The sequence below is a fragment of the Belonocnema kinseyi genome, chromosome 8 (assembly GCF_010883055.1).
Source record: "Belonocnema kinseyi isolate 2016_QV_RU_SX_M_011 chromosome 8, B_treatae_v1, whole genome shotgun sequence".
Taxonomy (NCBI): Eukaryota; Metazoa; Arthropoda; class Insecta; order Hymenoptera; family Cynipidae; genus Belonocnema; species Belonocnema kinseyi.
Window position 1 is genome coordinate 103,650,692 of NC_046664.1, and position 13,402 is coordinate 103,664,093.

The 13,402-nt window shown below is 33.6% G+C and overlaps 2 protein-coding genes across 9 annotated transcripts in view; one reads left to right on the top strand and one right to left on the bottom strand.

Annotated features, from left to right (window-relative positions):
- LOC117179102 (elongation factor-like GTPase 1) overlaps window positions 1-13,402 on the top strand; it is a 495,923-nt gene that overhangs the window by 98,437 nt on the left and 384,084 nt on the right. Inside the window, exon 5 of one of the 6 annotated variants that reach the window (XM_033370765.1) lies at window positions 856-1,077. The exons of the other annotated variants lie outside the window; for them this stretch is intronic. Coding sequence (XP_033226656.1) covers window positions 856-914 — 59 coding nt within the window. The 3' untranslated portion in view covers window positions 915-1,077. Of the gene's footprint in view, window positions 1-855; window positions 1,078-13,402 lie in introns of those variants that run through there. 6 annotated transcript variants of the gene reach the window in all.
- The window catches only part of LOC117179103, a 195,249-nt gene that overhangs the window by 81,028 nt on the left and 100,819 nt on the right, over window positions 1-13,402 (bottom strand). The window lies entirely within an intron of this gene.

Sequence of the window (13,402 nt, forward strand, 5' to 3'; positions counted from 1 at the left end):
CCTGAATCAGAATAACTTAGAAGTGAATACGAAAACTTCCCAGGTTACGGTATTCAGGGAAGAAGGTGGAAGGGATAAGGAAGGTGTGTGGAAGTGGAAGGGAAAGGCGGTACAGTAGGTGAAAGAGTTTGTGTACTTGGGCTTGCTGTTTCGGAGGAATAGAGAAGTGGATGGTCATATAAAAGAGAAAGTAAGAAGGGCAAACGCAGTGATGAGGTAGATGTTGGGGCTGGAAAAGAAGTTGTTCCCAGATGATTTCAGGAGGAGGATAACATTGTTTGATTCGCTAGTGATGAGTGGCTTATTTTATGCAGTGAAGGTATGGGGATGGAAGAAAAGTTATGTGGTAAATAGGATACAGGAGAGATATGTAAAGTGGACAAACGAGTTGGCAAGGAATATGCCTAGCTATATTGACAAGATGGAGAAAGGAAGAATGTGTGTAGGGATCAAAATGGGAAGTCGAGCGTGTAAATATGAGGAGAAATTTTTGGACGAGAGGGACAGTAGGCAGGTTAGGGCGTGTGTGTGGGAGAAGAAGAACAGGAGTAGCGGTGAGAAGATGTTGGTTGAAAGTGAAAGATATTTTAGAACGAATGGACTGCAGATGGATGAAGTGAGAAGGTTGCACGAGGAAGGAAGGTATATGACATGGTCAAGGAAAACGGCATGGAGAAAGAAGGGAGCAGAGTAGGATAGAATAATTTAGTAAAAGTTTAACAGGAACTATGCGTGGATTATGCCAAGGGAAAGAGTGCAATATTTGTGTCAAAAAGGAGAGAAAGGAAGTCAGGAGCTTATAGTGAGGATGAGGTGTGCGTGCATGGAGGATTTTAATAGATATTGGCTATCTAGGGAGAAGAGGATGTGTAAATTGTGCTGGAAGGGGGATACAAGAGTGGAACACTCGTTGAAGGAGTGTGAGGAGGTAGATAGGAGTAGAAGAAAGATGGAGGTATTGATGGACAGGATGAGAAGGAGGTAGAAGAGTGAAGAATGAACGATTGTGAATAGGACAGAAAGTAGATATAAGAAAAATGTAAATATTGTAACTAGTGAATAAGCATCAAGTATTAGCATTAATATATCTCGTTAAATTTGGAACCAAAGAGAAGAATTTTCAACTAAAATAATGAATCGGCAACAACAAAAAATTAATTTCTGAGAAAAGATTGCAGCATTCGACCAAAGAGTTGAATTTTCATTCATAAAGTTAATTTTTTCATCAAAAAGATTCATTTTGTACGAAAAAGATGAATTTTCAACTAAATGAGATAACTTTTCAACCAAAACTAGAACCTCAGGGCGCGTATCATTCTTTTCTATGCAATAATTAAATCTAATAACTTCAATAATTAAATAATATTGGACATCCAGCTAGATAGTTTCCTCTATATGATCCTATTTGAATTTTTTCCTACCGCTGGTGTTTTTGAATTACAATATTTATCTAATTAGTCATTATTGAGGAATCATCTAGAATGGATTTATTACGTTCTTTTGGCTTACTCCTAAATTTTTATCTCAGCCTATCCCTCACTCATCCACATTCCATTTGCATATATTTCTATTCATTGTTTCTCCCACTTTACTTTATTTATATAGCTCTATGTTTCTATCTCTTGTCTGTATTTTTCTGCATTTCCTCGTAACTACACTTCTACTTCTTTCTCGCTAAATTCTCATTGCTCTTTCTTTAACTATCATTCGCCTACCCCCTTTACATTTTTCGATCTTCTTTTTAATCCAGCTTTACGCTTATCTCTTTTAATTCCCTTCTCTACGTATGTCTGCTTATACCGCGCATATCGACCTCTTTGCCAATATAATTCTTAGGGTAGCCCAAAAAATGAAATTTGAAAAATTTTAACGGGCGTGTTCCCAAATCTTTCTCTCAAACAAGTAATTTTAATTATGTTTTTTTATTTAAACAAAACAATATCTTTAGCCCTTGCTCTAGCCATTTTTATGTCTTATGGAGTTTAAAATGTAAAATGTTTGCTGTTTTTACTTCTTCGATTTTGGTCAGGAAAATATAAATCAGTTTATTTGAACTTTTATATGCTTATTCACTTATCATTGCATATTGAATTGATCGCATTTTTAAATCTCCGAAATGTTATGCAAACCTTGTAGGCATATCAAAAATCGCATAAAATGGCAATATTTGGAGGCTCATTATGAGCCTCGGATATGCTTGCGTAACTTTATATTTTGAGTAGATAATTTCGAAACTATTAAGAACAGACTTCTAAAAAAAGGAACTACCGTTTAATTTGATTGAGTAAAGAGGAAGAAAAACTTATGAAAAATGACACACTTAAGTTGCGCACCGCCTGAAGGGACTGCAGGTTGGCGGCTGTCTGTCAAATCTGTATCTGGTGTTAGGACTTCTCGGCTTAAAATTCCTAAGAGAACGATTTGGGGAACATGCCCGTTGAAATGTTTAAATATGATTTCTTGGGCCACACTAATAGTTCTAATACTATCCCTTTCAATCTCCACTTCTATATCATTCGCCTAGTTCCGTCTATCCTTTTAATATATCTCTTCGTCAATCCAGATTCATACCTGTCTCCATAAATTCGATTCAAAGAAAATTGACTACTTCTCAATGGAATTGAACTCAAAATGAGCAACGAACTTCTGTCTATTTGTATAATTAAAGTTTCACTGAATTAAACAGCAGGAAGTATTTTACTGATACTGAGTTAAATTCCACTGTCTATTGTTTTTTATCTGTGTGTCAATTCAGCCTTTTCGCCTATCTCTTCCAATCCATGCTATTTTGTATTATTGCTTATTCATTATATTTGTACTTATTTAGATATAAATTTAAGTACGTTTTGTCCTACTCTACCACACCCAAAAAGAATAGAAACCATGAAAAAGGCTTTTTAATGTACGCAGAAGCCACTGAGAAACATGTTTGACTTAGATAAAAATAGAAATCTGGTTGGTTTTTGTGCAACAAATTTTTGTTCTTGGTTTAACCTAATTTTTGTTTCTACAGAAAAACTTTTGTTTGACTTGAGAAAAATCTTGTTGAGCTAGCAGACAAACATTTTGTTGAACGAATATTTTTCTCATTGTAGCTCTGTATTGGTTAAAGGCACAGGCTCTAATAGATTTTCGTAATAAATAAGGTACTACTGGATGCTTTGATGATGCTGTTCATTAAAAGAGTAATTAATTTCATCTATGGACGTGATGTCTTCCAGTTGACTATATCGATTGCTTCTATGGTCGTGATCCTCGGAAGTCTCAATTATCGGGATGCCTCTTCTGAGGGGCCAAGCCTTTATATAAGATCAGAATGTAAGATGGAATGTACGCTGTTTCAAAATCCATGGATCAAGGCACCAACTAACGAGCAAACTAGTGGACGAACAGGTGCCTTCCGCGGTGGAAAATAATCAGCAATAAATTTGCTCCGCGTTGAAATAGCACTTCGCTCTGTACGATACATCTTTATACAGCTGCAATTCAACCGTGACTATAGTGCCTCAATATTATATATTTTGTACAATCTACGTCTCATCTTGGAACTAATCGAATTTGTATCATCTTGGGCGAAGGTGATTTAATATACCTTTTTTCAAGAATATCGCTTCACAAAACTTGATATTCTCACAATTCTAAGCTATGCGAACAGATTTCAACCGAACAATTTCTTATTTATTTTTAAACAATGACTATATATACGCGGGTACATACTCGTCGCGCGCTGCGCGCGCGGCTCACGAATTTGAGCGCGCCTGGAGCGTGCGACTGTTGGTTCTCGCGCTTCGCGCTCGATGTTTTATTTATCTCGCGCCTCGCGCTCGATTATGTATTTACCTCGCGCTACGCGCTCGGTCTTTATATTTTCGCGCATTCTTACGCAAACATTTTAAAATTAAAACACAAAACATCCACCACTGTAATTTTATAATTGTAAATTCTCTTTCGTCAATAAAAAAGCTTAGCTCGAGAGTTTGAACGCACCTACCGCACGCGACTGATGGCAGTCGACTTGGTCTTTGCATTTCTTCCGCATTCGGGCACAGACCTTTTAAAATCAAAAGTGAACGGGCTGACAACTGTAATTTTGTCATTTTGAACTCTCTTTTATTAAAGCTTTTTTGTCTTTAACGAACACATTCTCATCACGTATCTCGTGCTTCGCACCCGATTTTGTCCCACATGTCAACTTTTCTACATTATGCACAACACTTTTATATCAAGTATAATACATTTTTTATTTAACTCTGCCTGGAATTACTTATTTAAAAATTTCAAAATAAAAAGCAAATTGTATTTATCATGATTATTTTTGTATTTGTTTCTTATTTTGCTTTAAATTGTATTCTAAGCTGCTCTGAAACATGTATCATTTCAATAAATGTATATCATTACAATTCAGAATATGCATAAAAATTGAATCATACTAATTCTTATTTTCTTGTTTTGCTAATTTTTTTATTTTTAAGGTTATTTTTTACGATTAAATAAAAACTAATGCGCATCTGCTTATGGTCTGGTACAGGAACCTATATAGGGTCCTATGTAGGAGCCTATGTCCTCTTTCGTCTTTTCTGTGCTTTTTCCAAAAAGTTAATTTTTGCATTTTTTATCTTATGTTTTACGATTAAAAGCAAATCTACTCATCCTATCGAAAAATAATTAATAATAAATCTATACATCTTTTTGGCGAACAACTGTTGTCTGGTAATTTAAGTTCATACCTTGTGCCGTTTTTTCAAATAAATTTAATATTTTTATTTTGAATATTATTTTTTACGACTAAAGCAAAAACTACGTATCCTATCAAAAATTATAGCTCTTTCTTGGATGAACAATTTTTGTCTCATTTTTTTCGTAGCTTATATCGAAAAGTGATTCATTATAAATTTATGGTTCTTTCCAGGGCGCGCAATTTCAGCTTTTTTATTCTTTTCGTATCTTGCATAGTTTGACCAAAAAATGGAATTTTTGAATTTTTCATTATTTTTGGTACGACCAAATTTGAAATGTTCAACTTTTCGACCAAATTAAAAAAGTTGTTATAATCTTGTAGAGCTTTCAAAAAGCAAAGTTTTTCTTCTTCTGACTTTTTTCATATCATGCGTTATTTGGCCTAAAATGTTCATTTTAGTTTTTTTTTTATTTTGAAAATGCTCTAGCTCTGACAATTTTATTTTTATAGAAAAAGTCAGAAGGATAAATTGTTTAAGTATTGAAGTAGTATGAACAACCGTGCATAGAATTTTTACATCTTGAAAAATGTGGTTTCAAAATTTTTTGTACGATCAAATTTGGAATTTTCAACTTTTTGACCAAATTGAAAAAGTTGTTATCACAATCTTGTAGGGCTTTCAAAAAGGAACGTTTTTCTACTCCTGACTTTTTTTCGTATCATGCGTTGTTTGGCCTAAATTGTTCATTTTAGTTTGTTATTTTGGATTTTGAAAATGCTATAACTCTAGTAACTTTTGATTTTTCGAAAAAAGTCATTAGGATAGATTGTTAACTTTTTTTAATACTATGAATAACCGTACAGAGATATTTAGTAATAAAAGCAAAAGGTATAATTTCAGAAGACTGATAAGCAAATCTTTTAAACTTAAATAACAAAACAAAAAAGCAAGGAAATAACTTCCGCGGCACCTTTCGAGTCTTGCGGAATTATATATAGAATCTAGAAGCTCATGATCCTCGACGAAGTTGTTTGTAGTTTTTTACCCGTGTCAAGAGGATGCCTTGCAATTTATGAAACTAGCAATTTGCCTTTGAAAATAATATCCGGTGTAAAGCTAGTTACTGAAGCAAAAAGGAATAACGTTTTCGTCAAGAAGTGAAGAAGATTGCGACATTTGTATCAATCTTGACGATATTTACGTTGAGCGGTTCATTATTGAGTCTTTGAAAGAGCTGCAGTGTCCCGGGGGCTGTAAAAGAACATGGAGCTTGGACGGACTAATTAGACTGCCAACACAAGGGTTGGGAAGATATTAATTACAGGGATTTTTTCAGGGTCTTTTCCATATTCCTCTGCGCTTCCCTATTTTTCCTCTTTTCTGTTTAAGTATGCGATATTTTAAAATACAATATTTGGATTAAGCGAGAATTGCTTTAAAATTAGTAAATGTATATAAAAGGGCTTCCATAGAGCACGAGGCCCGCCACATTTTGCCTCACCCGCCACCTACCCCTACACCGCAAGCAAACCGTGGCTTCGTTCGCCACTCCCTCCCGGTAGGGTGCTACGTGTTTTTTTCTATTTCTTGTAGCGCGAAAATAACATAAGAAATTATTTGATTTTGTTATACTTTTAGAATTCATCTGACTTTCCAAACGGCGAGATTAGTGATTCACGAAAATTATTGATGATTTGAAGCTACATCTTCCCCATTTTGAAATATAAAATATTGTAGGCCCTCCCGTGTAGAAATTTTGTCGTGGGCCTAATCAGGCTCAAACCTGGAAAAACTAGGCCCTGATCTTGTGTTCAAGCCTGGATCAAACTAGAATGAGACGCTAAGTCTGGTCAGGGCAAACCTCGATGACCAGGCTTGATCGCCAAAGTTGGCCCTGGCTTGACTACGATTGACTACGATTTTCCACAATTTTACGTTTTTTAATTTATATTGCGAGAAATTTCAATAAAAACATGATGCTTAAGAAAATTTTGTATTTTATTTTTTTCTTAATAAGGAACTTTATGATGATCTTAGAAAAATTCCTAATTTATTGATTAATATTATGCTTTTTTAAAATAAAATTTAATAAACAAATGCATTATTCGGGCATTTATCGGCTGTAAAATTCCTATTTTTTTCCCATGCCAGTTCTTTCAAGCGGGAACTTTATGAAAATTTAAGCAACATTTATAATTTCTTAATAGATTTAATTCAGCAACATTTATGATTAGTTGATAAATTTTATGATTTTTCAAAACAAATTTAACAAACAAACACATTATTCGAGCATCTGTGGATGGACAAATTCTTTTTTTTCATGTCATTCTTTTCCATTGGGAACTGACATTTTGGATATTAGACAACGAAAGAGTTGTCTAAAGTTCTTGCAATATAACTTAGTTTTTTTAAGCAATTGATTCGCAGATACATTTATTTTAAATAAGTGCGCCAACGGTAACCAATCCTGTCTTCGACGCTACACATACTAGAATTGGAAGCACTGCTATCTAGCTGGGCTCGAGCTTGAGGCTCCAGGCCTGACCCAAGCGTGGAAACTGGAAGTGAGAGAATCGCAACCGTGCTCGTCGTACCTCCCTGAGAAACTGCTGAGCTTTAGTATGTGAATTTGTCTATTTTAATCAGATTTTTTAAGTAAATTTAATAATTTGTAGAATTTTCTTTTCGAAAAATACTTCTTTTTTCTAACTCACCAATTCTGTTAATCTCAAGCCCGTTCAAACTAGGCGAATCTTTGAAGAAGGAATTAAACTTACCTGAAACAAAAATGGTAAAAATTCATTTAATTAAACAAAATATAGTAGTATTTAAATAATGAGTTCAACCGAAAAGCTTTTCATCATTTTTCGCGTTGCATGGAAAGCATTTTACAACGCCGAATGTTTTCCCTCGGCAATTACCCGTGGTACTTGCTACGAGCTTCCTAAATTTTCTAGAAAATGTTAAATCCATCGAAGGGGATGCTAAGATATAGACTTGAGTAATGACCTTAAATCAAGGTAACTCTTTAATAGAACAGTCAACCATTTTAATAGTTTCGCTCACAATAGCACCATTAATCTTAATCCAGCCTCTCGTTCTACCCCCACTCCTGCGCTTTCCCCTACTCGTCCGAAGTTCGAATCCGATTTTCGAAATATATCCGGGCGAAGGTTATACGAATTTACACTTTTACTCCTGTCATCGGGGTACTATTATGAGAAACGGTTTCCGAAATTCGTGCGCGCTCGATGGCGTGACAATGGTGGGGGAGCCCCATCCGAGGAAAGTTATTCCCTTACAAACTCGATCTCGGCACTATTGAGAAATCCGACTAAATACAGAATGATAGATATTGTATTGAATTCTCCTGAAGGGTATGGCATCTAGGTCGTACTAAAAGTACATACACTTACTATAGAAAATACGTTACATGACATTGACAACATTTTTAATGATTTTGTAGATTTAATCAACAAAATTTGGTTTAATAATTTTTTTTCTTTTGCTTTAGAATAAAATCTGAATTTCTAACAATGTGCGTTATAGATAATAGTTTATATTAGTTTATTTTAGTTTTTCATTTGTGCAGAGTTGCCATTATCTATTAGTTGACTCGCGTTCGTTCTTCCTATTTTTTTCCACGCATCTAACAGTGATAAGGTGAGTGGGTTGCGATATAGTACTGCTCTACACACTAACTACATTCGTAACAAGACTACTATGTGATTGTGCCTTCATTACCCCCCCCCCCCCCCCCCCCAACAATAACATCGAAAGTAGCTGGACTGCGGCCCGACTGATTAACGATACGCGTAAAATTGACCTTATACTCAATCAACGAATTTTTTATTCAGTCTAAACCTGAATGGCTCTGGACAAAATAATCTTCGTTCAATGTATCATGATGAGGATTTTTTTAGTTCAATGATCACAAGAGAAAAATATGTGGAAAAAAACGAAACCGTTGGAGCAGTCATAAAATATACAAATTAATTTATTCGTATAAGAATGTCCATGTTTAAATTACACGAAAAAAATCCAAAAGGCAGAGTAATTCTGAACACTTGAAATTTTTAAATTTATTTTTTAGACATCAAGTATTTTATTTATAAAAGAATGAATATTTCTAGCCCTTTCCAACGCCATCTACACGCAGAAAAAAGAACCTTATATTTTACTGAAAACCAAGTTAAATATACTGTTCTTCCAAGTACGTATATATGGACAACACGACAGTTCAGTAAACGTTACAATTATAGGCAACTTAAGATGACTATCATTCATAGTTACTAGTACCAATTCTCAAGTGGCGCTGATCTGCGAATCAGTAAATTTTACGGATCCAATGGCTATTCTGTACAGTTCCTCGACGTTGCAAGTACAAATTATTGTGACACTTTAGCTAATAATATTAAGAGATCTAAATTATGTTAACGGTATAGACTATGGTTTAGACAGCACTATAAATTGTGAAAAAGGATTGCTAAAAAATAATAAATAAGCACACGGTTAATTCTTATATGTTTTCGGATATACTTATAATTAATCGGTATTTGTAAGTTTCAACGTTTATGATAAAATTAAAATTTCTCTCGCGATGGGGGTGGGGGGGATTCGAAAGCATAAACCTAAGCACGCAAATCAATTATCTTAACCACTACACTATTACACGACTTGTGATCTGTAAAATAATTTCGAAATGCATTTGTAACTAAGAGTTGGCGACCACAGGAACGACTTCTGAATACGCGCCCATGCCATCGCGGCACACAAAAAAAGCTCTAGCATTTAGCGCATGTCCACACAAGTCAGCTAAGAGGGAATATGGAGTAATATGAAAACAGTCACAGAAATGTCAAAAAGCAATGTTTCTTAGGTGCTGCAATCGATCCATTGACAATTTCGCCGTGAATTCACCCGGTGGACAGCGCGGATAGGATGCGTTACTACGACTAGAGGGGCGTGCTAAGCAAACCAAGCGGATCCGTAGCATATACACTGAGAGAACTTCGGTGTAGCTTCTAGACTCCAAGTATCTGAATCATGGTAGCGAGCGCTACACTCATGACCGGAGTAGCAGCTACTCCGATCGGGGCGAGAGGGACACCGGCGTAGCGTAGACGCTACGCTAGTCAGTCGGTATAACAGATAGCACCTATAGCTGCGTGTCTGTTGCTCTTTTCCAGGGACTAGGAGCGGAGCGCCCTTCGCACTTTTTTCTTCTCTAACCAAAGAATCTCGGAAGGCAGGTCAGCCTCTTCTCTCTGCAGTCCTCGAGTAGAGTGACTTAAGTTGGTGTCACGAGTTTCGTTGTGGGGAGAAGGAAAGTGATCTCGGTGAGTATTCTATCGGAATGATGAGAGACTTGTGACCAGGTGTGGTACTCGACTCTGCTTGCGCGAAGAAAAGGGAAACAGGGTGAACCTCGAAGCCTTGCAATGCGCAACGCGAAACTCAAAGGCGCGCTTCTTGGTTGCCGAGAGAACTCGCAGCGAGACTGGACGCTGCATGAATACTCTGCATTGAAGAAGTTCGCCGCGAGCTTCGCGAGCCTTGCCAAGAACAGTGGCATAGCCAGGGGCGGCATTTGGGCCCCCGAAACAAAGTTGTTCCATTATTCAATTACCTTTTTTCCCCACTCTTTGCATGTACATAAATCCGAAGCCCGCGTTTCCTCTTAAAAATAACAACTTTTTAACAACAATTTAAGGACGGAAGTCTTTATTCGATCGGAAGATTTCTTTTTCTTTTTAAGAGATCTATCTTTGATATAGACAATGTAAAAATTTGAAATTTTTCTTAATAATAGATTTCGAGGTAACACTGTGCAAATATGGCAATTTTGTTAACAAAATCATTGGTTGATAACGCTTTATATTGCAAACAGTTCGTCGAAAAAATTCAAGACGCAAAAACGTTTTATTTTTATTCAGCCATATTAAAAATAATTTTATACATTTTTTGTCTATAAATAGTGAAATTGTTTTAAAAATTTTTTAACGAAAATTGACTTACAGTTCGAAAACCTACTCAAGAGATTCGTAAACATTGGCCTTTTTTTGACCTTTTAAAAAATAATAATCTCGGGACCCTATTAGTGCATACAAAAGTGTTAGTGGCTACCGGAGTATAAGCAATAAAAATTACTCTATATTTCAGACCTCATGGAAGTTTGCAACACAAAAAAAACGAATTTACACAAAATTTGTTTTGCGCGAGATCTAAAATTTAAAAGTTCGAAATGGATCTATTTGATAACCGAAGGTACTCGCAAAACTTTCATCCCCCCTCCCCTAGCATCTTCGGAACACACCCCAATCCTACCCGTAAAAATCTAAAAAATCATACAAAATGACAAAACTTCTATACCCAAAATGTTAGTGTTGATTATAACATTTAGTGTTTCAGTTCATGTCCAAAGATACTAAAAAAAGTTTTATTACCTTCTCTTCCGGAATGTAAGATCACTTTTCGTTAAAGCAATTAATTTTTAACCATAAACCAGTAATTTTATAAAGTAGTTAATCTTTTAACCTCAGGCGTGAATTATGTACTAAAAAAACAATTTCCTAAAAAGTATTAACATATTTTCTACAAGAAGGTTAATTTTCCAAGAAATACTAAATTTTTGGACCAAAAAGAAGAATTATCAGCTGAATTAATAAAATGTTTACTTTAAAAAATTAATTGTCAACAATCAAATTAATTTTTAACACTAGATTGATTTCTAGCTAACTAGTTCAAATATGAAACAAAAAGTCGAATATTAAGCAAAATAATTTAATTTTAAACCAAATAATTGAATTTAAAACTAAAAAAATAATAATTTTCAAGAAAATAGTAAATTTTTTTATAAAACAGGTGTATTTTGAACTGACATAATTAAGTTTTCAGTAAAAAAATTAGTTTTAACTAAACAGTTTAATTTTGAACAAAAAAACACTATATATTTGAAAAAATTTAGTTGACTTTTTCATCCATCTTTTCTTCAATTATTATTTCTTATATCCAATCAGCCGAGAAGGGAGGTAGTTTTGAAGTCTGGTTTTGTATTTATGAATCTTTTTTCATGCTCATTTAGCACAGAATTATACAGGAAGAGTATATTTCTGTTCAGTCTTAAATGAAAAGTAATAACATTTCGAACCGAAAAGATGAAATTTGAACTGACTAAATTTATAAATCACGTAAAAATATAATTTAAGAAGAAAAGAAAAGGAGTTTTCATAAAAATATATAATAATATTAATTACAGATCATATGTAAAATAAAAATTTAAAAGTAAAGTTAAAGTAAAACCCACAAATAATGTGACGTATTTAACTATGTAGCGTGTGACGCAGTGCCATCTAATGAAATGTATATTCTGCTATATGAGTGGCCCGAACAAATAAACTCTTCTCCTCCTCGTTATAATTCAGCTTTTGGATCTGGGGAACGGTTCAGATATCGAATAACGCATCTATGATACGAGAAGACGCTCGCTAGTGATGAACGCGACCAGTGATCCCAGATCTGTCGAAATATGAAAGTCCCGAATTGGAAAATTCTCGACAATTTATAATCTTACCGAATTTAAGAATGGCCGACAGAAAATTTCCGAATTATACAATATCCGGGCTATGCAACTCCCTAATTTGAACAATTAAAAAATAGTTAATAAAATTTTTTAAATAGAATAATAAAATATTTTTACCGAGGAAAAAACTTTTTTATTGTTAAAAGTTTCTAAAAATTATTATTTGAATTAAAAATAACAATAATTGAACAAATGTATTTTTGGATAAAAAAAGTTGTTTGAAAATGTCCATTTTATTTTTGTACATTACAGAAAACGCTTGCAAAAATAAAATTATTATTAAAAAAAATTAAAATATCACATTTTTATACAATTATTGTTATTTTAAATTAAAACAATAATTTAAAAAAATTAAACATTAAACCAAATTTCTGTAATAAAAATATTTGAATATTGTATTTTTAATAAATAAATAATATTGACCACATAACTGTTTTCTCAATTTCTGCAATTCGGGAATTTTCTAGTTTGTATATTTTATTATTAGACAGCATTCGGCCTGGAGTTTTATTATTCGGGAATTTTAAAATTCGATAATATTGTAAACTGTCCAGAATTTCATTATTCTAGAATTTTTTAATTCGGGATTTTCAGGTTTCAGCATTTTGTTATTTCGTGAAGTTTACAGTGTCGAAAATATTTCAAAAATTTAAAAAGATTTATAAAATTATAAAAAAATCTTGAAGATTTTGAGGCATTTAAAACTCCTGGAAAACTTAAATAATAATTTGAATTATATATATATTTCGAGTCAGCTGTATCATTTATAATGATTTAAAGTTTATTTTAAAATATACTTTATGGAATATGATATTTTTTATGAATGTGCCAGTGAAATTCTGTTCGTCTAATTTTGTTTGCCAATGCTAAACGTAATCTGGCTTGGAACTGTCGTCTTAACATTTAAAAACCGAAAGAACAATTTTCCTATCACTTGGAATTATAATTATATTTTTATAAAAATGTTAGAATATATAATAATTAAGAAATTGGAAAATACATACGAGAACTTGATTAGACGAATAGTCTAAAAAAGTCCGTAGAAATTGCAGACCACAAAAATAAAAAATAAATAATATGAAAGAACTATATATAGACAATATATAGAATGAAAATTATAATTAATAATTTTAGAATTAGT